This window comes from Apium graveolens, chromosome 11 (assembly GCF_009905375.1).
Source record: "Apium graveolens cultivar Ventura chromosome 11, ASM990537v1, whole genome shotgun sequence".
NCBI lineage: Eukaryota > Viridiplantae > Streptophyta > Magnoliopsida > Apiales > Apiaceae > Apium > Apium graveolens.
Window position 1 is genome coordinate 204,614,928 of NC_133657.1, and position 27,314 is coordinate 204,642,241.

Consider the following 27,314-nt stretch of genomic DNA (forward strand, 5'->3'; position numbering starts at 1 on the left):
CACATAAGGCGCGCCACAACTTCTTGGGAAGTTAGGTCTCTCCCAGTTTTGTTACCATGAAGGCGCGTCCAATCTGTAGGCCACTGCCACCTTGATTGTTCAGGGCGCATCCTAACGTTTAGGGCTGCCTTGGTTGGCATTTTTATGAGGGCGTGTCCTTTCTTTTTTGAGAAGGAGGGCAAACCCTAATTATCCATGAGTTAGGTATTTGTTGCCCTAATTTCATCCAATTGACCCGTTTTTGACCAGGATAATGCTTGTACCAAATTTCGGACATAAAAACTACCCCCCAAATTTCATATGTCATTATAAATGGAATTGGAATTTTCTACCCCCTATACAAATTTGCACAAGGCATCTGAAAATAAGGCGCGCCATCTCGATTGGGTGCATCCTCAGAAACTGAAATGAACTACTTTTATGAGACGCGGGAGACGTGGGTGACGTGGTTGACGTGGCAAACAGTTGTACCACACGTCCTTTTTTGTCTTTAAGTACAATTCGAAAAGTCTTTTCACTTTTTTACTTTTCTCTTTTCATCTTTCTCTCTCTCTAAAACAACCATCCCGGCGACACAAGCTTTCAATCACCGGCGATTGGCGCTTTCAACATCGTTTTTTCACTTTTATTCCGTTCAATTTTTTCAGTAACTTTAAAGGTACAACATACTCTTTTTCTTTCATAGTTTTACCCGGTAGATCTATAGAAATGCCCAATTAACTGTTCGTCTTCTTGTTTTTGTTCTTCATGATTTGTATTTATATGTGGATATATATCATGTATGTATCATTTTTGATCTGTAACTGTAGGATTAAAAATTCGAAATGTGTTTTTTAGAATTCCAACCGTTACTTCGTAGCGGACTCTGCAAAGCTTAGATAGAGAAAGCATAAATAAAGAACTAAAGTAAAGTGTCATAAACAAACTTAATCAATGCATTAGTAGTACCTTCTGCCTATCAGAAATAAAAGTCCATTCCCTATCAATTACAACCCATGTCACCGGATACATTCCCTCATTTGCATCAATGCCAAAAGTTGTCAGGAGTTGACCATCATAGGGTCCCTTGAGGTGGCATCCATCAAGCCCCACTATTTTTTTTATAATTTTGAGTAAATGCCTTCTTCAGTGGGCCTAAACACACTTACATCCTCATAAACTCACCCCTTTCAGCACCTGATTTTGGATTCTCAGTTAAAATCTTCACTTTTGTCTCAGGAAGCACTCTCTTCAATTCATGAACATATTGCCAGACCTGACTGTATTGTTCAGAATGTGTACCATTTATCTTCATACATGAGCTCTTCATAACTATCAATGACTAACAGACCCCTCTCCATATTAGTCATCTGTTTAAGATCTAACATAATAATTTCATCTGTACTACAATCATCAAAATAAACAATACTATAACTAACATAACAGTTGGGACAAGTCTTCATTTCAACACCATAGTTTAGTTGAATGATAAAATACTGAGAGGTTGTTAAAATATAACTAACATTATAAAATGCAGAATAATACATAAATGGAACATCAAAATTAGGGTTTTCACTATATCTAGATATTAATTAAATATCTAATACACATAACAACATTATATCTAAAGTTGAATCGAAAATCCTAAAATCCAAGTATATAAACACTCAAACAACAACAACAACAAACTCTAAACATTATTGAACCCGTATAAACACGATTCAATAACATTATTAAACTCGTATAAACTCTAATACAGTTAAACCATGATTCCAAACTCATACATTGAGAAATAATCATACATATAACAATGGTAACGAAGTAATACCCGTGTATTCTAGACATTCACGAGCTTCAGGCCTTCGCTTGTACAAACTCATCTTCATCGATTTAGGATAGCAGCAATGAATAGGGTTTAATGACCCTTTTATGTGGGAAAATGGAGGGAATGGGGGTATATGTTAATTTTCCCCTTGTTAATTACCGAGATATCCTTGTATTTTAATATTAAAACGATAAATGAGTAAGGACGTTAAATACCGGCTAACGGAAGGGACGCAGAGCCCTCATACGGTTCAACAATTCAAAATTTAGTCATCCAAATGACACAAATATTGATTTAACCATTTCCGTGCAATTTATTTATGGTACATGCCAACAAAGTGCAAAAAAGTCATTAAAATATGACGAGTTATATGACTACAAAGTTATAATAATTTAAATATATTATAAACACATACATTATACGCTGATATATTTATTTATAGGTTATAATTTTGGTTCAGTTTTCGAGTTTTAAGTCTGGTTTGATCTATCAGGAAAAAATCAATACGCGATTCGAAATTTATTATAGTAAAAAAATAAAATTCAAATCTGTGGCTAGATACAAAATTTCATATTCAATTAGTATATTGTTTCAAAAAGGATCTGATATGATAGAAACAATTATCATCCCTACCTATGAGAGCTTATTTTATATAGTTGTGATTAAAATGTTCAATACGATTCTCGAGTTAAAATTTTTGTCGAACTCATGGATAAATTTATGAGTTAGAAACTCAAGCCCTACTTTTTTTAGATTGACGTCATCGTCAAACCTAAAAATAAATATACAGAATTCATGTACATAGTTGTAATACATTTCAGTCAATTCATTTAGCAAATTTAGTAATTCCGTAGGAGTAAACCTTAATTATCTATTTTTATAGCAGTAGATTTGGTTCAATTTAATCATTAAAACTAAATTTTCGAATATTTTGAACTTTTACTTCCGCCATGACTTCAACAATAATCTCATTTAATAATTCAAAATTCACATCATATATATTAGGCAATCACCACCAAAAATCTTATATAGAACAAAAAAAATAGAAATCAAGATATATAATTCAAAAATATATATTTATATATACATGTGTATCATTACTAAATTTCATAAATGAAAACAAAATCGCCACCTAATAATCATGAACAAGAGTAAGAACAAATCGACACAATTAATCGACAATTGTAGAATAAGAATATTGAATCACTTGAGTGGCTAATAGACAAATAAACAATGAAAATGGCTTTACTGCTGTTAAATAATGAATCATCAACTTTGAGTTTATTCGAAATCTAACTTTGAGATTATGAAAACAATAAGTTTATTCTCTATATTTATTTTAACAATATTGTTTGTTTGTGTATATTTTATAAAAACTAAAAATAAGGTAAATTTGTAGGGTAATTTTAGATTTGAGTTAAGTATCATGGATCCTGCTAGTTTATTGGAGACATGGGAGGACTTGTACAAGTAAATTTTTTTGTATAAAAGTATTACAAAATATATTATTTTGCGAATAATATTCAATAAAGAGTATTATTTTATTAAATTTTTTGAAAATCTCATATATTTTACAAGTAGAACATTAGAAAAGTTATTATTATATCAAATATGTCCATGTTGCAGAATATAAATGTATTCAATATTTTCAGTGAAATATTAATATTTATAAACTGTACTTGGAAAAATAATAAATTTTATAATATTTTATTGCGGAACATATATTGTTTTCAAGATCTCCGATGAAATTATTTAATAGTTCGATAATTCGACCAAAGAGTTCTATAATTTGATGACCTATTTACAAGTTCGATGCAGTTGAGTGATGAAAATGCTATTTAACCCGAGAATTATCAAATCGGGTCGTTTACATAAACCGGACTCCATTTCATCGCCTTGACCAAATAATGTTCGCCGTCGCCGCCGTACCACACCATCCCGCCGTCATCTCCGCCGCCGCCCGAAAATTTCGGCACCAAAATATTTCAAAACTGAAATTAATAAACCCTAATTTCACCACACACACATAAATATATTATCTAATTAACAATCAGCCAAAATTATGAATAATATATGTTTCTATGTGTGTGTGTTTGTGAGTGTATCTGTCGTTTTATGTTTGTTTGTGAATGTATTTTATGATGATTCGTAAGCCGTGACGTTTTCGAAACCCTAGGCTATGTGGAATTGAGTCAATTATTGGTCCTGTTTCGACTTGTTTTACTTGTAGTTTTCGTAAGCCCTGACGCTTTCGATTATTCGATGTGCTGTTAAATTCTCCGGTCCTTTTCGTTGTTACACTAATTGTTTTGACTCTTAAGGACAATTGCTTTTGATGTTATATTCTCCGGTCCTAATTTTTCGTTGTTACACTAATTGTTTGACTTACTGTTTTAAGTAAGGCCGCGATGTTAAACTCTCCGGTCCTATTTTGTTTTCAATTAGTTACGGTAATGTGAAATTTGAATTTTACGGACCTATTTTCCGTTGTTACTGGTAATTGTTTGACTTATTGTTTTAAGTAAGGCCGTGATGGTAAATTCTCCGGTCCTTTTAGTTTGTAACAGTGATGTCAAGTTTGAATTTCGGGTCCTATTTTTCGTTGCTATACTGATTGTTTGACTTATTGTTTTAAGTAAGGACGCGGTGTTAAATACTCAGGTCCACTGATGTGAAGCTTGAATTCTGTGGTCCTGTTTTTCGTATTTTTCTGAATATTCTGTGTATGTGTAGTTCATATTCTGTTTGACAAGCTAAAACTTAGACATTATTAGTGAGTGTAATTGCGTAATTACTTTATTTGCTCCCACTTGCTTTCGTACTTCAATCATATGCGTTACTTCACTCCAGTAAGGCCGCAATGTTAAATTCTCCGGTCCTTTTTACTTTGTTACAGTGATGTGAAGTTTGAATTCTGTGGTCCTATGTTTCGTATTTTTCTGAATATTCTATGTATGTGTAGTTTATATTGTGTTTGATAAGCTGAAACTAAGATATGATTAGTGAGTGTAGTTTTGTGGGTACTTTATTCGCTCTCACTCGCTTTCGTACTTCAATCATATCATATGCACTACTTCACTCCGGTGTGGTATGTTATATATGTATATACGGTCATTGTTTGTTTTTAATTATTATTCGTGTTCTGTTTGATCTGGTAATCATTTTGGAAATAGAAGAGGGAAATACGGGGTTTGTGTTCTTTCTCTAGTAAAAGCAAGCGTTTGTAGAGATTTATGTGTTGATTTTTGTGTGGGTAGTCGGATATAGTAATTTCTGAGTACTATGTGTTTGGCTGACATAGCTGCTATTTAATTTTGTTCCAGGTGGTGCAATGCCTGTGAAATTTATCAGTTTCGAGTCCGCTGACTGAAAATCAGAGAGTCTTAATTTATGCTTTCACAGTCTTAGAATTAAGAAGAGGCTTTTGAGTTGGTTAATTGAACAGAGTTCAGCGGTGTGCATCTGTTCTGCGTGAAAGAGAAAATGGGTTTTAATCTACTGACTTGGTATTGCCGGCCTATGGAGTATGACATTTGGGCACACGAAACAGGGAGTGTGTTCGGTGTTTATACACCATGTGGCATAGATTCTTTTGTGATCTGTGTATCGAACTTGGTGCTTATGGTTTTGGTCTTATACCGAATATGGCTGATTACAAGGGATGCTAAGGTCCAGAGGTTTCGTCTAAGATCAAATGTTTATAACTACATGTTGGGTTTTTTAGCTGCTTACTGTACTATTGAGCCTTTGTTCAGACTGGGTACTGGGGTTTCAATTTTTAACTTGGATGACCGGACTGGCTTTGCTCCTTTTGAGGTGCACTTCTTCTTTCTCATATCAGTTACAAGTACGTTAGATGTGCATTGTGCAGGCACGGGTATATGATTGTTTTATCAGTTCATCAACTAGTGTAACTTCACTTCCTAATGCTGCGTGTTTTAAACCCATATATAACTGGTGCTAGCTTGTTGGGAAATTATACAAGGTTACTACATATGCTATTTTGAGGTGTACTATACGTTCCCATTTTGATAGCCCTGCTATTGTTTTGTACCCTTTAATACATGTCACAGTTTGTGCGATAAAGACCTTTGTTCTTCCATACTACAACTGTCATTGGTCACAAGTTTAGATATATCTTTCCTGTTTTTTCTACTAATTTATAAATATTATTGTAGTTTCTGAAATCTGAGTGAGATTGGAGATATTTGTGCAGGTTTTAAAATATGTCTTCAATTGTTGTAGTACATTCACCCCTGTCCCTTCTCCATGAGATAGTAGTACATTTACACTCGAGACTAAATTTATTTCTCTCACAGGTAGTTTCCTTGATTATCAATGTTCTTTCTTGGGGGTTCATGTTGTTGATGATTGGTCTGGAAACAAAAATATATGTTAAAGCGTTTAGATGGTACATCCGCTTTGGAGTTATATATCTCCTTGTAGCAGATATGGTGATGCTGACCTTTATGATATCCTTAAAGAATTTTTACCCGAGGTTAGTTTTTGGTCATTGATGCAAGAAACTATAATCTTATTCATTACCCGTAATGCGTAGAAGTTAGAGTTATATTAAAAATATTTAAGATAGATGTATTTAAAAACATGTCCTCAACGATTTTGTGTTGGTGGTACTGACAATACCAGAAGTCTAATGCATAGACATAACAACTTTTTGAGTTAAATACTTCTTAAAGAGAGTGAGAGATCAGTGCTAAAGCCTATAAGTATTTAAGATGTATTTGAAAACACGTGCTCAATAATTTTGTGTTGGTGGTACTGGAAATACCAAAAATTTAATGTGCAGATGTAACATTTTTTTTTGAGTTAAGTAGTTGTTGAAAACCGTTGACACTAGTAGCTGTTTTTTTGTGCGCAGGTCTGTATTGTTTTTGTACATATGTACGTTCTTCTGCAAGGTTTGTCATTTGTCCTTTAAAATTGTTGTCTTACGTTTTTTTTCTTTACGGTTTCATGTTTGGTAACTAAATAAACAGTGTATTTTGCCAAGTGCAAATTCTTGGGAACTGGACTTGGTGCAGGTCAAGAATCCGAAAGAAGGATTTATGAAATATGAACAATTAAAAGACAAAAGACGATAAATGTGGAAATGAATAAAACATAGAACTATATAGGTTAGCCTATAGGGTTTCGATCTCCCTTAAAAAAACATTTCTTCAGAGGCAACTGGTTGAACTTTCTGTAATGATATATTACAATTCCTATATGTATAGGTTAAGCTGGCTTCATACCTACACCTCACGTACCTTCACTTAGGTCAGGCTTATTGATAGGAAGTGTCTAAATTCTTATAAGAATTCAGGAGTTACAGCACTGTTTCCCGCACATGCCTGTAGCTTTAGTATGATATTATGGGCTGTTTACGCCTCTAGGAGTCGTACAAGAATGTGCTCTGTTATTTTCTTTTAGGATCTTTCTTAAAGTTGTATATGTAAAGCCCAAATCCACAAATCATAAAGTATGACTGGATGATGGGAACCAATCACAAGGTATCATTAAGTACGTGTCTGTCCTTTTTTTTCCCAGCCTGTAGCCAACTAAATATTGGAAACGAACCGGAAACGGCGAGTACCTGCTATATATATTTATGTGGTTATATAACTATAAATTAATTAATGTGGTCTTGCTGCAGTTTTCTAAGTTTTATTGAAAAATAATAACACCTAATATAACATGATTAAAACTAGGATCATAAATCCTTTTTATTTCAATTTACAAGTCTAAAGTACACACTTCTTGTTTTGCTGGTATGTAACTGATGTTATGATGCAGATTCTGTTTGGAATGCTACTACTTGTTTACCTTCCATATTTGGACCCTTACCCGAATTACATCCCACTGTCAACGGGGTCTTTTGATGACACAAAGTATGAAGCACTTCTTGGAGGTGAACATGTTTGTCCTGAGAGAGAGGCCAACATGTTCTCCAGTAAGTATATATCCTTGAATTACAATACTGCCTAAGCTATTTTTTGTTGGTCAGCTTGCCCTATGTTTTAGTTTTAATAGACATGTCTGGCTAAGGTTCACTATAAACTTATATCCACATATTTAAAGCCACCTGAGATAGAGCTGGTACCTATGATGAACAAATACGGTATAATTTTTTTTTTTAATGGGAATAAATGTTCTTGCATTATGTACCGATCAGATTAAAATGCCCAACATATCTATAAGTTTATACTGTATATTTGTTAAGGAAAATGAATCTACAAGGTAGTGTAGTAAGTTCAGCTCACTGTTTTTGAAGTTGAGTAGTAGGGTACCTCCTGGACTTGAATGGTTTTTCATTTCCCATTGCTAAAATTGCTGCACGAGCTTCAGTACTGAACCATTGTCTACTTGTTAAATTGTTTCGGGTTATAAGCAATATATATATATCAATAAATTCTTAGTATCAATATGTGAACCTAATAATATGGTGCCTGATTCTTGTGGTAGGGATATTTTTTGGGTGGATAACCCCACTTATGCAGCAAGGATACAGAAGACCTATTACTGAAAAGGATGTTTGGAAGTTAGATACATGGGATCAGACTGAAACATTAAGGACAAAGTACATATGATCTTGGCCTTCTGATACTTCCCTCTATTTTGGGTTTCCATACTCATAAATAAGAATTAGTTGCAACGTACAAGTTTCAACTCTTGCATTGTTTTAGGTTTCTGCACTGCTGGATGGAAGAATCTCAAAAGGAGAAGCCATGGCTTTTACGTGCTTTAAATCGTAGTCTTGGAAGAAGGTATAGACCTGTTAATATCAATTGTGTGTTGTGCTGGTCCACCTCTGTTTGAACATATGGGTTTCTTTTTTTGTACTGAATTATTTTTCTGCAGGTTTTGGTTTGGTGGATTTTTCAAGGTAATAGGTTTAATTCTCTTTGGTTTATGTAGTTTTGAAGTCCTTTCTAGCATTCTCATTTTATATAGCTAACAACACTTCTTCCAAGCATGTGCAATTCATTATGATTTTTTGTGATTGTATTTGTGTCTCACCTTGAGAATTTAAAGTCTATTAATTTACGATCTCAAGACATAGTACATGGCGTTCCTCGGATACACAACACTGTATGTGATACATGAATTTGGATGTATATTTTCTTTCACTTTCATGATATCATGCTAAGGTGTCAAACTAATATCAGTTTGATTCCATCCTTTTGAAATTCTTTTTCCTTGACAGTTTCTGACTTGAACTTTCGAAATCATACCACAAAACTTAGCAGACATCATTTTGAATTCTTTTTCGTTTACTGTTTCCATCTTGGACTTCTGAAATCATACCATACATTACCATGTACTCTGTTATATCATATTTAAATTATATCAATATGTTACAACATAGGGTCCTCTTCAAAAATTGTTTTTTAAGTTGTATCATCTATAAAAAACTGGATCGCTTGGGATAATGTAGCTTTCAGAATTATAAAATTTGTTCACGTAGGTGATCTTAATTTCTAATGCTTGGTAAACAAGGTAATATAGTAAAAGGTATGCGTCTGTAATAATTTTTTTTTAAACTTAGAAAGACTGCTCTGTGGCTGTTTCAGGTTTTAACTCTTATGTTCAACTTGTAGATTGGAAATGATCTTTCACAATTTGTTGGACCTGTTATATTAAACCATCTCTTGCAGGTTTGTTCTGAAATTGAAGTTGTATTTTTCCTCTTAACCAGAATTTTCTTGACATTGCTCACAGTAACTTTTGAATGTTGTTGATATTCCAGTCACTGGAGCGAGGAGATCCAGCTTGGATTGGCTATGTTTATGCCTTCCTAATTTTTGTTGGGGTGGTATGAAAATTGATTTCTGGGAAATTTTTATCTTAGTTAATTACTGTTCCACATCAAACATATGAATTAGCTCTTTTTTTAATTTGTTAATAGAGAAATGTCCTATTGTCCTTTTATGGTACGATCTCTAATGTGCATCTTTTTGTCATAAAACTCCATACACATTCTATCATCCCTCAAAATATAGTTGAATGCTGCGTAGTTTAATTTGCATATTTTTCAATAGCATAAATATGGCGGGTGCATATTTAAATGTACATTAACGAGAGGGATTTCTTCACAAAATTTTGATATTTTTTTTAGGATCTCTCATCATATCTTTCCAAAATTAAGATTTTTTTTTGTGGGCAGTGGGACACTTTCATTGTGCTCTTTTGCATGCATAAGTTGGTAACTTTGGAGATAACATGCAGTTCTTAGTTCTTACTAATACCTCAATGTTTCCTCTTGTTTTTTTGCAATCCATTGCATGTAAATTTTAAAAACCTGTCATCTGTTTCTCAATACACAAGTCGGGATCTTTCTTTCTCAATTGATGTGCAGTATTTCCGTAGTGCCTCATTATATCCTCAGTTTGTTCTTTTTATAACTTGGTGCTGAATATAATGGTTTGATTGGACAACCATTTGTTGAATTTCTGAGTATTTGCTTGCTAATTGGCTTTGGCTGTTCATAAGGCATGTGTTCTAGTTTTGTCAAAGCCTGCTACTTCTTAAGTTGGTATCTCTTGGTAGTTGGTATAATAATTCTAGGCGTATGCTTTTATTAGTCTATTTATTACATGTATATTATACACTTTGTCGTGACTAGATGATTTTATCGGCTCCAGTCTTTAGGCGTGCTGTGCGAAGCTCAGTATTTTCAGAATGTGATGCGTGTTGGGTTCAGATTAAGATCCACTCTGGTAATTTATTGCCTTCATATGTGCACTTCAGTTGATTCTTTATAGCACTTCTACTAAAACTGTATTACGTTGCTTAGTATGTCTAGTTCGATGTTGCATTAGAATAAGACCAATAGAAGAGATGCGGTTATCAAATATTTAGCACCAGACATTTTGCCGTTTTCCTATTTCTTCATATTAAAAAGCTCAATCTAAATACATATACTCTTTATTTGAAATTGAAACCCCTCTTCTTTAGTACGAAGTCGTACAAATATATCAAATTTTGTTTATCACCTATTTTTTATAACTCATAATTTATAATTATACCAAATGTAAACTATAAAATCATTGAATATTATTCGTAAATTATATAGTCAATGTCAACCTGATAAAATGTTATCAATCATATGTGGTTTTACCCTTTTATTATTTTATTAATTTATTTCCAGTTGGAGTATTATCATATTCGTTTTTTATTATCTTTAATGTTTGTAAATAGGTTTTAGCTGAATCTTATTAATCCACGACTTTGTACAAAACAATTCTAACACTTGCAATTTAATGAATTAAAACATGTAATTCAAACAACTTAATTTGATTTCTTAAATATGACAAAATTACAAAGTTTGAAAATACATTATTTTAAAAAGTAAAATATAAGATCTCAATTGTCTATTTTAAAATATTAATCAAGATATCAGGCGGCAATGATTGCTATAATTTTATAACTCCTCAAGTATAAATTATAGGGATAGTTAGAACTAGAATTTAAATTGAATTGGAACATAAAATCACTGTTTTTTTTTATCAACCACTTATTCTGTTACAGTACATAGCGTGGTTGGTTCTGTTGTTGGACATATTTCTTTGTGAGTCACAAAAATGGCATGCTTCTGCAGTACACACTGTTTTTTATTCTGAACAAGTAATTTACATAAAAATTTGAAATTAATTTTTTACATGGTAATATTTGTTTTTAACTCTTATAAAATGTTTTTAAAATGTTTAAAAAACAATTCTGCAAAAAAATAATAAGAACTTGGTAAAAAAATATAATAACATGTATTTTATGAAAAATTTATCATGTTCTACACATGAATTTTTAAATTAGTTTTAAGGTTCTAAAACCAAGTTGGTTCCAACTGCTAGTTTATATACATTGTTTTTTTACATTTCCTTTCTGAAAATATTCTTCTTAAGGTGCCAGAGCAGATGTAACCAATTAAGTTACATCTTAATATGTAGGTGGCTGCTGTATTTCGCAAGTCTCTAAGGTTGACTGGTGAGGGGAGAGAAAAATTTCCACCGGGAAGGATAACAAATATGATGACAACGGATGCGAATGCACTTCAGGTATTGCCAGTGTGGCTTGGCTGTCATAATAAGACAGACAATACAGGGAATCATCAAGATTTCTCTGCCACCTTTTTTTGTATATATGTGCGTATTGTTGTATATGTTAATCAGATAATGTAGTTTAAGGTCTTTATGGCATTGAGAATAGAAGATACAAGTGACCTAGATTTTTCAAGAAATATTGTTATACTACCTGTCCTCTTCGAATGGGGATAATGGGGCATCTCTCTGCTCCCTGGCCTTCTGACAAGCCGCCTGTTATTGATTAATCGAGGGTTTGTTGAGTATGAATAATAGAGTTTGAGTCGGTAAGGTAGCTCCTAAGGATGACGGTCATTCTTTTTTAGTGCAAGAGATGAGGCTGACATGTGTACCTCATCTATGCCCATTAATTCTTAGTTCACAAAAATACTGGCACATTGACATCTTACTGCTACATTCTCTGTCTGAGTTTTTTGCTTCTATATATACAAGCTACCATATAGAAACATTCTGATCCACGTTTGAAGCCTGAACCTGGTAGGATAACCAGAGCTGAGACAATTTTCTAGTACCTGGGTTTCAATAAATTTTTTATCCATACAATGTAAAAATTCCCCTTTAAAATTGGTTTTTAACCAATTTTTTATCTATAAAAATGCAGAAAATATGCCAACAACTTCATGGTTTGTGGTCTTCACCATTTCGAATAATCATGGCTTTGGTTCTTCTCTACCAGCAACTAGGTGTTGCTTCACTTATTGGTTCTCTTGTTTTGCTTCTTATGATTCCCTTACAGGTAAAATGACAATTGTAATTCTCTATTACCCTTAAGTGCTGCATTGAATTATAAAAAGTGTATGAACAATGAACAGAAACCAATTAGTTGCCCCAAGTCAGAGTCGTAGTATTTTTGTAACTCCCACCATCAAGAATGGGTGACAAGGGTCACAATAGTTTTAAAGTTAGTCCTTATTGGTCTTCAAGTCTTCAGGTGTTATATTTATATCATTTTATGGTTTTCAGTTGCTCTAAACTAAATGTTTTATTCGGATTTTTATATTTCGGCCATCATAACCGTGTTACCATGGACTGTTGGATCTCTGGCACTACACTTATTCCCTGTGAAATCCTTTTACTGGAATTTGGAATATTTACTATCTGAAAGGCTACATATAAGATATGCCTAGGATGTAAATATAAAAAAAGAGGGAAAATAAGAGGAGAAAGGGACAGGAAAAAGGGGGAGAAGACGCTGCTACCTCAGTATTTATGTAAAGACGTGTATTTATAATAGAAATACAATATAATAGTTCTAAGAAAAAACCTCCCTAATTGGAAAAGTTCTTTACAATTCATATTTAATTTGGGCACTATATCTAATATTTGCTATGAAATCTTTTCTAATATGCTTGTTTAAAGTATATTACGGGTCTCTCCCAAATAAGGACAGGGTCCCTTTTTTCCAGTTATAAGGATCCCTATTCTTCCACTCGGATCCATATTAGAACTAAGATAACGATAGTGCGTAGACTATATAAGATAATGTATTATTTTACGATTGTCAAATTATAAGTTGAATAAATTATATTGCTTTACTTTCATATTTTGAGGTTAGTGTAGAAACCTTTTACCCTTTCAACCTCTGACATCAGTATTGGTTATATTTATAAGGCATTAGATGATAAAAGTAATACGTTCATATTTATAAGGAAAATATCAGTGGAAGGTATGTGGTTTATTTCTTTGACTGTAGTCTGCCTAATAACTGTAAAAACCCTGCGTTATGCTATGAATATCAATGCATATTAATCAAGACATTGTATGCTTAAATAGTCCAAAATCTTCCCTTTTGAAACGAAGTTATGTTTAATCTGTTTTTTGTTGGTGTTTGTTAATTATTTAACTAATGTTGTGCTATAACCACTTAAATATATATCAATATCAAGCCTTATGTGCATAATTGTTTAATGGAAGCAGACATTTATTGTGAGCAAAGCGCGAAAGTTATCCAGAGAAGGGTTAGAATGTACCGACAAGAGAGTAGGCTTAATGAATGAAATTATTGCCGCCATGGAAACTGTGAAGTATGTGTTAATCCTACTTCTTTTTATTTTATTAGTTTAAAAAATGTTATTGACTTCACAAGTTTTAATTACTTGATATCTTGCGCCTATTTATGTACATATATCAGATGTTATGCATGGGAGGAAAGCTTTCAAACAAAAGTTCAAAGCATGCGAAATGAGGAACTCTCATGGTTTCGCAAAGCGCTGTTGCTAGGAGCGGTATAACATAAACTTTCCAATACAAAGAACATCTTATCTATCAGTCCCATCACCCATGCATCTGTTTTTGCGGGTATAGTGTCAGCATCCGGGTCATGCATACAACGTGCCTGCTTTATTCCATAATTTTGTGCAAGATTACACATTATGTGCAGTATTCGTGAAACTGAAGTGTACCCATTAGAACAGTGGTGAAAATATTCCAATTCATTTTTTAAGTTGTGTGGTACTTCTGCTGTTAAAAATCAAAGAATTAGGAAGCTCTGATATATATGAAACAGTTATGTGATATTGTGATGTATCATTTTGATCTGTAATATTATACATGGAATCTTGTCTAGTGCTTGGGAAATAATCTAATCCATTATTTTTTTCAAATTATCTCCCAAAACTCCCACCTCCCCCCCCATCAATTATAATAAACACTACATCAATAATAATGATAATAGAAATCCTTTGTTCTATTTAAATAAAATAATGAAAATCCTCTGTTCTATAAAAAAAAGAAGCATGTCTTTTATGTATACTAGTTAAATTATATATATGAGAATGAAATAATATCATGCTTCATTTCTTTTCTCTTGTCTATTACAGTATAACAGTTTTATACTAAACAGCATCCCAGTTCTTGTGACGGTGATCTCTTTTGGATGTTTCACTTTTCTTGGAGGAGAACTGACTCCTGCAAGGGCGTTCACTTCACTTTCTCTGTTTGCAGTGCTGCGTTTTCCTATGAACATGCTCCCGAATTTACTAACTCAGGTTTCCTCTTCTTCACCTTTTCTTTATTGACTGTTCTCTGTAGAATTCTTGATAACATTTATTTTTGCATATATGGCAACTAGATTATATATATGATATCTCCATCTTCTATTAGTAATTACATAAACAGGCCATAATTTTCCCCTTTAGTTTTTATGTATTGTGGGACGTTCTTAATTTGTTGTCTTTGTGAGTATTAAGAAAATTGGAAATTCAGACAATTTATATGTTTTATTAGTTTCATGCCAGTCATTGACAGCTGCTTCTCTTTAGAGTGTCCCGTATTTACCTTGTGGTAGGATAGCTCAGAGATGGACCCTTTTACACGTCACGATGATTCTATTCTATTTGTCCATCTGATATTTTTCTTTCACTGATATATGATCTTTGACCTTAGGGCGTTCCAATCTAGTAAACATCTATATACTTGAAAAGTCTTACAGCAGTTCATCTAAGAATTATTTTTTGTTGATGTGACTTTTAACAAGTGCTACTTTAAAGTTGGACATCCTTATTTGGTAAGCACAATTGGTTGCAATTTTCCAAGGATCATATTCCACCTTCTGCTAAGATTTTTTCTTAGGGATATAGATCTTTTTATCTGATATACACTTTCTTTCACTTGTAGTCTAATCAATTTAAGCCCCTTAATATAGGCAAATAAGAAATTGATGTACTTGATAGTAGCATTTACTGTTTTTCCATAGTTTCATGCACCAGCTGCTTATGCTGTTTCCAGTCTTAATGGTGCTCTATGTTGTAGGCTGTCAATGCCAATGTCTCCCTGCAGAGGCTAGAGGAACTGTTCCTAAGCGAGGAGAGGATTCTCTTACCTAATCCACCACTTGAACCAGGGCTTTCGGCTATATCAATAAAGAATGGAACATTTTCTTGGGATCCAAAGGTCTCCCCCTCCCCTCTCTCTCCCCCTCCCTCCCTCGCGCTCTCTCTCTCACTCTCACTCCTCTCTCTCTCTCTCTGTCTCTCCCTCCCTCTCTCTCTCTCCCCCCCGGGCCTCTCTTAATCCTCACAATAATTAGTTTACTGAATATGTAAGTTATAATATGTTACACACTCATTTATTCGACGACGCTTTTCAGGCTGGAAAGCACACATTGTCAGATATAAATGTGGACATACAAGTTGGCAGCCTAGTAGCAATTGTTGGGGGTACTGGAGAAGGAAAGACATCACTTCTAGCAGCAATGATAGGAGAGCTTCCTCCTGTGGTAGATGAAAGTGTTGTCATCAGGGGAACTGTTGCCTATGTTCCTCAAATTTCTTGGATTTTCAATGCTACTGTAAGCTCTTATATGATATTTAGCAATCATCAAATGAATGGTTCAATGTTTTAAGTGCTACAATGCCTGGTCGTCTAATTAAGAATAATTAATTCCTAGGTACGTGGGAACATATTGTTTGGATCAAAATTTGAATCAACGCGATATTGGAGGGCGATAGACGTCACAGCACTAGGGCATGACCTTGACTTGCTTCATGTTAAGTCTGCCAGTGTTATTATTAACTACTCCCTCTGTCCCATTGAATTCTCTACATCACTTTTTGGCACGCTTTTCAATGCTCATTTAAAGTATAACTCCATTAAATTTTTTTAAATTTTTTTTTCTGTATAAAAGTTTTATGTTTAAACTTTTATTCAAAAAAAAAAAATTAAAAAAACATTACGAAACTATATTTTATAGAGGCCTCGAAATGCGTGCAAATAGTAACCGTAGTGAAATCAACGGGACAGAGGGAGTACTAAGTTTCATTAATTAATGTACTTCATATGCCAAGAGTAATTTAGAACTTATATAATAGTTATTAATCAACTTTCAGGGGCATGATTTGACGGAGATAGGTGAAAGAGGTGTGAATATTAGTGGGGGACAAAAGCAAAGAGTCTCTATGGCCAGGGCTGTGTATTCCAACTCTGATATTTACATATTTGATGACCCTTTAAGTGCTCTGGATGCTCATGTTGGTCAAGAGGTAATGTCATCAGCAAACCAAACAAATAGTGTATACCACGCTTTTCTTTCAAAGTACTAATACAACATCCAAATTACAAGTTTCTTGGAATCGAACCAGTTAAATGTCATGCATGTCATCAACATAATAGTTTCATATCTTTGATTTCAGACACATTTTATTAATTTGTTTCCATGGGACATTATATAATTTAACTCATGTATCCTACATGTATGCGTTAGCAGTGGTGGGGATTTGTGGAGGTAAAGCAGGGTCTTCCTTTCGAGTCTTTGATTTGTTATATGTTAGGTTTTTACCCGTGCAGTGCATGGGACTATAGATTTTACACGTATAATTTTTAGCTTAATGTTAACATGAGTACTATTATTCAAAAACTATACCCGATTTCTTAATATATATGCTATTATTCAAACTACTATTCTTTAACATATTATAATATGAATTCAATTAAATTGTAAGGCAAAATATAAACGGCACATGAATTTATATGTAAATGATTCCCTAAGTTCACTCATGGTTGGATGTACGTAATGTAATCTTACCCCTACTCAAGAGAGTAGAGAGGCTCACGGTCGTGAATTGGGGCACCTAAACCGCTGGGGCAACGCGGAAATGATTAATTCCCTAAGCATTCATTAGATATATATATTTTTTTTAAGAAAAAATATTAAATTGCATCAAATTATGAAGCTTCGAACAGAAGTTGATCTCGTAATGATTCCCTTGAACTTGAACTCCAGGAACTTCTAGTGCTTTATTATCAAACGATTTTGATATGTTATTGACGGTGTTTAAACTCTAGATCTTTCATAATAATTTTTAAATTCATTATGTAAAAACCAGAATTTAATATGTTATTAATTAGGTTCAAACTTTTAACCTTGGGTAGTAATTTGGATAAGGTTCCTCTTATGTTTACTGTATACAGGATAAAGGTATATGTAGGGTGTTGTACTTAATTATTTATAAATGAACCGGACATTTATGCCGTGGCTGATTATTGTCTGGTGATCTGCGGTACCATAAAAAAATTTCATCCTTCAAAAAAATATAGCCTTTTATTTTCGTGTATGACAGATTTCTGCAACATGTTTTTTTTAATTTATATGAATTTTTTATTGTATTTTGTAATTTTTTGGGACTTGCCTTCTCTCTTGGCTCCGCTCTGCATGTCAGTATTGCAAGGACAACCATGTATACTTACACGTTCATTTTTCTTCTAATTTATAGTATCAAATATTTATAGGTTTTCAACAAATGTATCAAGGAAGAGTTGCAAGGAAAGACTAGAGTCCTTGTTACAAATCAGCTACATTTTCTTCCTCAAGTTGATAAAATTTTATTAGTCTCGGATGGTATGGTGAAAGAGGAGGGTACCTTCGAAGAGCTTTCCAGAAATGGGCCGCTCTTCCAAAAGCTAATGGTAAATGCTGGGAAACTGGTAGATCACGTAAAAGAAAATGATATGAGCCCGGGGGTTGACTGTATTTCCTCAATCCCTACTGCAAATGGTGGAGATACCGGGTTTCAAAATGGTGCAGGATATGAAAAAGCAAAGAAAGGAGGTAAATCTGTTCTTATCAGGAAGGAAGAGCGGGAGACAGGGGTTGTCAGTTGGAATGTTTTAGACAGGTAATATTACACTATATTATTATCTACTTAGTTTATTCGATTCTGCCTTTATTGGTACTTTCCATGAATTCAGAATGTTGATATTAGACAAATGAAGGTATTGAAGGCAAATTAATGAGTTTAAAACATAAGTAGCTAGACCCGAAGTGTAACATCTTAAGAGACCCAAACATAATTGCATATGAGATGGAACATAACTTGGTCGTTCCTATGCCCATTGCCGGAACACTGAAATTTGTTTAGAGATATAGTCAATATGCGGACCTGTCATTAATAGGTTGCTCTGTTTGGGTTTTTTTTTGGTAAGTTGCTTTGTTGGGTAATTCAGTACTATGTTGGAGTGTTTTTCAAGAAATACCGGGTCAGACCTGATATGATGAATTATGATTTGGTCTCTTTTGTTTTTTCAGGTACAAAAATGCCTTAGGCGGCCTATGGGTTGTCTTGATACTGTTCTCATGTTATATCTCAACTGAAGTCCTTCGAATTCTGAGTAGTACATGGTTAAGTATTTGGACAAAACAAAGCAGTTCGACGAGTTACGGACCTGGTTTCTATATTTTTGTTTATGCAGTATTATCATCCGGCCAGGTATGCTAGAAAGATAGTTGTCAACCAGAATGAACTAAGTTTTATATATTCTGTCCTTTTGTCTTTCTAATTCTGCTGCAATAGTTGTATTTTTTGCTGTAGAAGTTCTATTTTTTGTCGGTCTGTCTCTATATTAGAAGTTGATTGTTCATGTAACTATGCAGTAGTTATATGAATACATGCTGAAATGAGATTAGTAATATTTTTTATTGTTTGCTCTAAAGTTCCCATATCAACTTATGTGAACTGTGAAGTATGTCATCCAACATTCAGACTAAAGTGGCTTCTTTGTCAAAATATATTATTGCAACATTGTTTTTTCCAAGTGTTATTGTGATTTTCTTATCTCCTTAATGACTGTGTTTTAAGTTAAGAGTTTTAAGGATTTTCCTTACCAATATATAGGTGTTGGTGACACTGGCGAACTCATTTTGGTTGATTACATCAAGTCTTTATGCGTCTAAACATCTGCATGATTCAATGCTGTACTCAATACTCAGAGCTCCTATGGTATTCTTCCACACTAATCCTATTGGAAGGATGATAAACAGATTTGCAAAAGATCTAGGTGATGTAGACCGCGAAGTTGCCACATATGGTAATATGTTTTTGAGCCAAGTGTTCCAGCTCCTTTCAACATTTGTACTAATAGGCATTGTGAGTACGATATCTCTGTGGGCGATAATGCCACTTCTGATATTGTTCTATGCAGCTTACCTTTACTATCAGGTTAGTTAATTTTGTATTTCGTTGGGCATCATGATTAATTGTTATTTTTTTAGAAGTTCTTTTTCTGTGATAATATTATATATATAGAGAGAGAGTTAAGTTCTATGGAGACCACTTTTTTTTGGAAATCTTGGAGACCACTTATGTTCTGCAAGTAAAATATTACATAAAAACATTGCAAAATATATTATTTTGTGAATCATGCTCTACAAAGATCCTTCTTTTATTTAAAATCTTGAATATTATATATGTACTGCATGTAAAACATTACAAAAATATTTTATTCTGCAAAACATGTTAAGTTTGCAAAACATTTGTTTAGCTTGCAGAACATAAAAATTTAATTATTAAACTTAAATGATATTCAACAATTTTAATAAATTAGTGATACTTGTTAAACATACTTCATAAAATAATATATTTTATAGTATTTTGATTGCAGAACATATGTGGTCTCCAAGGTCTCCGATGAAAAAGTGGTCTCCATAGAACTTTACTCTCTCTCTCTATCTCTCTCTCTCTATATATATATAGAGAGAGAGAGTAAAGTTCTATGGAGACCACTTTTTCATCGGAGACCTTGGAGACCACATATATTCTGCAATCAAAATACTATAAAATATACTATATATATTTGCTTTGGTGGAAGGGGGGGGAGGAGTTAAAGTGAGGATTTGAAATCATGACCTTTGTCATGGGGGATGGTTGTCTTACCACTAGGCTAGACTCTTAACCTCAAATGTTTCTTGTCACTTGCAGTGCTTCTTACTTATGAAACGTAATCATGGACTTTTACTTTCAAGTTCAAAAATTATAATATAATAACCTTGAATTTCAAGAGTTATTTATAAACTTACTCATGCGTAATCATTAGTTTAAACTTTATAGTGTTCTTGGAGAAGTCATAAGATATAAACAACTAGAGGGAAATTTATACCGAGTACACAACATTCAATAGCTTTTGGTGCATACCAAAGATTCTGATGATGCAACACCTGATTTGTAGTTTGACAACATGTAATTTAAAAAAAATATATGGAGATATTTTGGGATGGCTATAATATTATGTTTTCCAAACATAGTGCACCAGGGATTAAGAGCTAAGGTACCACTGTTACGAATTACGACAAGTATAGTAAGTAATAACTCTATCTATTTGGTGCTATTGTCAGATCAAGTGTTTGTAGTCAACTCAAAAATTGGTAAATCATTTTTGTAAAATACGGATAACCTTCAATTACTGATATCTGATGCTCTTCACCATTGTTAGCGTAACGGCTCAACATATTACAACATTTCTTAAGCTGAATCAGGATTCAATCATTTTTTTTTGTGCATATTATATTTTTTACACCATAATATTGAGATTTTGATCCAAATTTTATTCCTCAGAGTACGGCCCGTGAGGTAAAACGATTGGATTCGATTACAAGGTCACCTGTGTATGCACAGTTCGGAGAAGCGCTGAATGGGTTGTCCACTATTCGTGCATACAAAGCTTATGACAGAATGGCTAACATTAATGGAAAATCTATGGACAACAATATTAGATTTACCCTGGTTAACATAAGTTCAAACCGCTGGCTCACTATAAAATTGCAAACTTTAGGAGGCCTCATGATTTGGCTTACAGCAACATTTGCTGTAATGCAGAACGGAAGAGCAGAAAACCAGGTCGCATTTGCATCTGCTATGGGACTGCTTCTTAGCTATTCTCTAAATATAACAACTTTGTTAAGTAATGTTTTAAGACTAGCTAGTAATGCTGAAAATAGTTTAAATTCTGTTGAGAGAGTGTGCACATATATAGATCTTCCCTCCGAGGCTTCAACTGTAATTGAGACCAACCGCCCTCCACCTGGATGGCCATCTCACGGGTCAATCGAATTTGAAGATGTTGTTTTGCGTTACAGGCCTGAACTTCCTCCTGTTTTGCATGGTTTGTCTTTTAAAATATCCCCCAGAGAAAAGGTTGGCATAGTTGGAAGAACGGGTGCAGGAAAATCAAGTATGCTCAATGCTTTATTTCGAATTGTAGAACTGGAAAAAGGAAGAATCATGATCGATTATTGTGACGTTGCAAAGTTTGGATTGGCAGATCTACGCAAGGTCCTGAGTATCATACCTCAGATACCAGTTCTTTTCTCAGGTATGTAGCAATCCTTTAGTAATTTCGGCAATGTATTGATTCTATTACTATAATAGATAATCAGGTTCTGGTGTATATTGTTTCCCTCTTTCCGGTTTGGCTATTGCAGCCTATTAATCATTCCTGATGAGACCATGGGTTCTTTTTAGGGCCCTTCCTGTGCTACCAGCTGTTTTTGTACTTTACTAGGCTATCATTGGGTAAATGGAACAATTTTCAAGTTGTGCTACATTTGTAATTACATTCTTTAAATTAGGTTAACTTATAAAAATACGTGTTACCAAAATTTATCATAAAACTTTTTCTAACGAGGTGAAAGAATCTGTAAGGATCTGAGCGCCATTTCATGTTTCAAAAAAACATCTAATTGTTTAGACACATTTTGTAATCACTTGATCCCTGTCTGGAAGTGGCTTACCAGTTCAGAGTTAAAATGGAAAATACCAGTTATTGTCATTTAGTACCTTCAGTTTAAAATATCTATTTTATTCATGGTGTGCTTTGTTGGCCTTACTGTTGTGTTGAATGTCCTAGGAACTGTACGATTTAATCTTGATCCATTCAATGAACACAATGATGCTGACATTTGGGAGGCTTTAGATCGGGCACATTTGAAAGATGTTATCAGGAAAAATACACATGGGTTAGATGCAAAGGTAATAATTGGATGTCTTTTCTGGTACCTAGGATATAGTTTGTAGGGGTAACTACCAAGAACTTGAGTTCGTCAATTATATACATTTTGCATGATAGGGTATGTAACACATCTGTTGTTATTGCCACAAATGTTTTTGATGTGCATTCTTGCAGAATGGGGAAAAAACAGGGTACTCGTATGGTGCATACTTAACCTGTTAGATCGTCTATAGTATTCTTATGCGATAGATGCAAACAATTTTACTTATTGCATCAGTATTTTCCTTGTACAGTAGTGAGAAAAATAGTTGCATAGTATGCTCTAAGAAATTCTTCCTCAGACTACTTGAAATCATGGATTTTTTTTTAAAATTGGTTTAAATGTTAAATGTTTGTCTTTCTTAAATAACTGCTAATTTCAACAACCCAACAGTCATCATATCAGAGATTATAATAAACTGATTACGCAGAGACAAGAAATCCTGATTAATGGTCATTGCTGAACTGTGAGACTAAGAAGTAACAATAGAGAGAGAATGACGCAATAATGATACATAGTTAGACAAGTAAATACAAATCTTAGCTTCATAGAGTGTGTAAATTCTTCACAAACTCAACCTCCCTGGCTCTTTTATATCTTTCTAGCTTGTAACCGGGTTATTGTCAAATATACTTTTGTTCTGTCATCTGTTCTGTATAATTTTTCATCTGTTGACTTATAAAATTTCCTTTTTTTTCAATACCAATCAACAATAGGAACTGCTTTGAGCTGTCATGAATTAATAATAAACGTAGATACACATTATTGGAATTTAAAATATATGAACATTTCGTTAAGGCATATCACTGCCTCTTAACAAGTCATACTTCTGAAGAGGAAGTGTTAATATAACTTTATTGAATAGTAGAAATTTTTCGTGTTTATGGTTTAGGTTTTAGAGGGAGGGGAGAATTTTAGTGTTGGACAGAGGCAACTTTTAAGTCTTGCTCGAGCATTGATAAGGAGATCAAAGATTCTGGTTCTTGATGAAGCAACAGCCGCTGTGGATGTTGCAACTGATGTTCTTATACAAAATACCATTCGGGAAGAATTCAAATCATGCACTATGCTCACTATTGCCCATCGGTTGAATACTATTATCGACAGTGACAAAATTCTTGTGCTTGATGCTGGTCAGGTAAACTTATAATAACTATAAATCCTTGCTGATCCTGGTTCCCGTAAGTGAACCTAAAAAACTTGTAGGAAGTCAGAAATTATGAATGTAATGTTAGATACTGATTATTTGTTTTAAGTTGATGTTTCAAGAAATAATAGTAGACATAATATCATGAAGCATCTTACTTTAGTTCACTGCACTGGATTTTGATGGGGGTTAAAAGACATGACTAAATCAGTGGTAATTTTCAGGTTGAAGAATATGATGCCCCAGAGAAACTTTTATTAAATGAAAGTGGAGCGTTTTCTAAGATGATTCAGAGTACAGGAATCGCAAATGCTGAATACTTGTACAGCTTAGTACTTGGAGGTGACGGAGTAAAGAATTCAAAGAGGAAGCAGACTGGGTATCTGGATAGGCAGCGTACTTTGGCCTTTTCTCATTGGGCTTCCGCGGCGCAGTTTGCTGTCCTTAATAATATATGTTCTCTGCAGAACAACCTTCAACCACTGCAATCGGAATATGACAGCAATATTCTGAAGAAAGCAAAGGATTCTGTTGAAACTTTAAAGGTAATTTTGGAAGGAACGCATAACAAGCTCATTGACGAGGCACTTGATAAATATCAAGTTCCTGCAAATAACTGGTGGTCAGCACTGTACGGAGTGGTTGAAGGTACTTCCCAATTTGTTGTTTGTTTATCTATTATAATTGCTCATGTTTGACATATCTCCCATATAGAGTAGGAAAAACTAGTATCACATCATTGCGGTGATAATCGTCATGCTATAGTAGAAGCCAGACTTAGATAGTCATATTTTACATATTTATTTTCACAAGTATAAAATGCATTTTTTGACTTTCTCGGTTCTACCAATAATTGAATCTATGTATTTACTTGGTTAATAATTGAATATGTATACAATTCATTGCATGCAAGTCATAGTCTGGTACGTCTTTTTTCCAAAAATAATTGCTTATGAAAGTTTATAAAAAATATTATCTATTTATTAGAAAAATCTTTTATCATATCATTACAAAGAGTAGTTTTTGCTCTGTTGAGGCTCAAATTCTCAATATCTCACTACCAATACAAGAATAACATTATATTTTTCTATAATATAAATTAATAAACAATTTGAGTAGTTGAATAAAGAAATTCGATATTTAGTACTTAACAGTATTATATCATCCATTATCTTATTTCTCAACTCTCTTCTTTTTATTTTTTATTCCATTAAGCTTTGAGAACACTTAAATATTTTCAGAATAGTAAAAATGAGTGCTTCATCCTATTTTTTCTCGTAAGACAATTTCTATCACAAATGAATGTGATTAAATATGATAATTTAAATTTTTGGCTCAAAATATTATTGTGAATCTGCATATGTGTTTTCAAATATTTTTTTATGAATATTTATCTCATAGAGAATGTGTAATGCATATTTTCCTGTCTTTCTTTGCAAAATCAATTTTGTTTCCATTGAACCCCATCAAATAGACAGAACAATTTTAAATTGGTGTAATTATGATTGTTGTAGGAGTTGTTAAGGTTGCTATTTGTTGGATAAATATTGCCAGTTCTAGACAAATGTTGGTGCAGTAAGACTCGCGGATACTTAAATCTGATTCTCCGAACCTAAAACTTGAAGCGAGTGGGGAATAGGGAGTAATGGTTCTGAAACTCGAGGACACAGAAAATTTAGACTTTTTGTTGGATATGTTGCAGTTGCATGATTAGTATTTTGTTTCAAACCCAATGGTTCATCATAGTATTAAATGGATTAAGAATTAATTTCTTTAGTTAAAAAGTAAACTTGCCTGCTGCTTAGTTATTTTTAATCTTTAATCTCTAAGTTTTGGTAGGACAGAACTCAGATTTGGGGGGGGGGGTTGTATTAGTCTGAACTTGATAATGACAATCATAGGAAATTTGAAGTAATGACAATCGTCAAGTAGTCACAATCGTTCTATCGAGGAATAAATATGTATGTACTTTCTTGACAAAACATTGGAATGCGGTTTTCTGTTCAGGTCTTGCTGTAATGAGTAGGCTTGCTCAGAACAGGCTTGGGCATATTGAAAATGGTTTGGAAGACGAGCCAGTGTATACGGAACTTGACGAGATTTAAAGTAGAGGAGGTATCTTCTGCATCATTGAGGGGCTAATAGCAACCCTGACAAAGCTTCCCCTGATCTAATTTAACTATATTTTAGTTAGTTGATTTACAAATATTATTTCTACCTTGCTATACCCATAGTTTCCCTGGCCCTATTCGACATCAAAATGCTGTAACATCATCCACACCACAATATTAACTTATAGCTCAATATTCTAGTGTATGACACCATGTACCCTGAATGCTACCTCTGAAAGAAACACAGTATATAATTTCAATTTGTAGAAGCATTTGTTCTCCAGGAATTCATGCTACTTCTAGTTTTTTTATCGGTTTTTCTATGGTGTCCAAGGGCACACAATAAATACAAAATTTTTAAGTTTGGTTTGTTTTGATTGGTTTACACATCTTATTAATGGCTGACCTTATGCAATCACAATAATCGTATCAATTAAAATGTGCCAAGTTTATAAATTTTAGTGCTTATTGCCTCTCGCGCCTTCATATTCTTTCATATTCATGTTAAGTACATTTTGGGATGATATTTAATACAGTAAAAGAAAAATAAAATGTAACTACATATAATTTTTTGATAGATAAACGAACAGCACACCAGTACGCAAATAGAATCATAAAAATTTAGCCAAGTACCAGTGATTGTAACCCCAAACCCACACTATAGGACTCCATTTTAGATTTTTAGCACCCTGTAGAGTCAATTTTTACATGTTTTTTTGTTTAAACTTAGGGTCATAAACAGTGTTGAAGAAATAATGTACACGTTATTTTGGTAAATCGTTGTCCAAATATTGAAGTTCTAATTAATTTGTTTTACATAAAAGATGGTTATTTACATCATTGTTTCCATTTTAAGCTAAATATATCAGAGAGAAGTTACGGGGAGATCACATTTCTTATCGGAGGCCTCGGAGACCACCTATGTTCTGTAATCAAAATATTATGAAATATACGTATTATTTTGTGAATTATGTTCTACGAATATCACTAATTCATTAAAATTGTTTAAAATCATTTAAGTTTAGTAAGGATAATGTGCCAGCATTTCTCTTTTGATTATATTATATTTAGAATGTTCTGCAATTTGAACAGATATTCTGCAAACTAAATATATTTCGTCGAATAAAATATTTTGTAATGTTCAACATGCAGTACATGTATGATATTCATGATTTTGAATAAAACAATGATTTTTTTATAGAACATAATTCGCAAAATAATACGTTTTGCAATATTTTCATGCAAGATTATAGTTACGTCTATAAGATCTCCAAACTTGACTCTCTCTCTCACTATATATATTTGGTTTAAAATACATTTGAAACACAAAAAATTTCGTGAATTATTCGTATTAGAACCGAAACCGCATTGCTAAAATTAAAATCATATTTTTATAATT

General features: G+C 33.3%; 1 protein-coding gene across 5 annotated transcripts; it reads left to right on the plus strand.

Moving 5' to 3' along the window:
- Nucleotides 1-4,637: 4,637 nt before the first annotated feature.
- Nucleotides 4,638-26,276, plus strand: LOC141697471 (ABC transporter C family member 12-like). 5 transcript variants are annotated; one of them, XM_074501872.1, is made up of 28 exons: nucleotides 4,638-4,653; nucleotides 5,128-5,620; nucleotides 6,124-6,302; nucleotides 6,684-6,723; nucleotides 7,598-7,754; nucleotides 8,267-8,381; nucleotides 8,488-8,568; nucleotides 8,663-8,687; nucleotides 9,403-9,459; nucleotides 9,552-9,617; nucleotides 10,447-10,521; nucleotides 11,749-11,856; nucleotides 12,503-12,637; nucleotides 13,819-13,925; nucleotides 14,033-14,126; nucleotides 14,721-14,888; nucleotides 15,652-15,792; nucleotides 15,989-16,189; nucleotides 16,289-16,387; nucleotides 16,728-16,880; nucleotides 18,127-18,512; nucleotides 18,923-19,103; nucleotides 19,509-19,832; nucleotides 21,225-21,981; nucleotides 22,516-22,637; nucleotides 23,550-23,795; nucleotides 24,029-24,452; nucleotides 25,812-26,276. In XM_074501872.1, the coding sequence occupies exons 2-28, from the start codon at nucleotides 5,288-5,290 to the stop codon at nucleotides 25,907-25,909; spliced, it is 4,872 nt and encodes a 1,623-aa protein (XP_074357973.1). In that variant the 5' UTR covers nucleotides 4,638-4,653; nucleotides 5,128-5,287; the 3' UTR covers nucleotides 25,910-26,276. The 5 variants fall into 5 exon arrangements, with proteins under 5 accessions (XP_074357973.1, XP_074357971.1, XP_074357972.1 ...); XM_074501870.1 differs by lacking the exon at nucleotides 4,638-4,653 and adding an exon at nucleotides 4,668-4,993; XM_074501871.1 differs by lacking the exon at nucleotides 4,638-4,653 and adding an exon at nucleotides 4,668-4,892.
- The last annotated feature ends 1,038 nt before the right edge of the window (nucleotides 26,277-27,314 follow it).

Bases quoted from the DNA above. Each gene is read 5' to 3' on its own strand.
- LOC141697471 (XM_074501872.1), top strand. From the start codon at position 5,288: ATGGGTTTTAATCTACTGACTTGGTATTGCCGGCCTATGGAGTATGAC. The intron at 6,303-6,683 runs GTTAGTTTTTGG...TTTTGTGCGCAG, and splicing joins TTAAAGAATTTTTACCCGAG to GTCTGTATTGTTTTTGTACA. The intron at 10,522-11,748 runs GTAATTTATTGC...CTTAATATGTAG, and splicing joins TCAGATTAAGATCCACTCTG to GTGGCTGCTGTATTTCGCAA.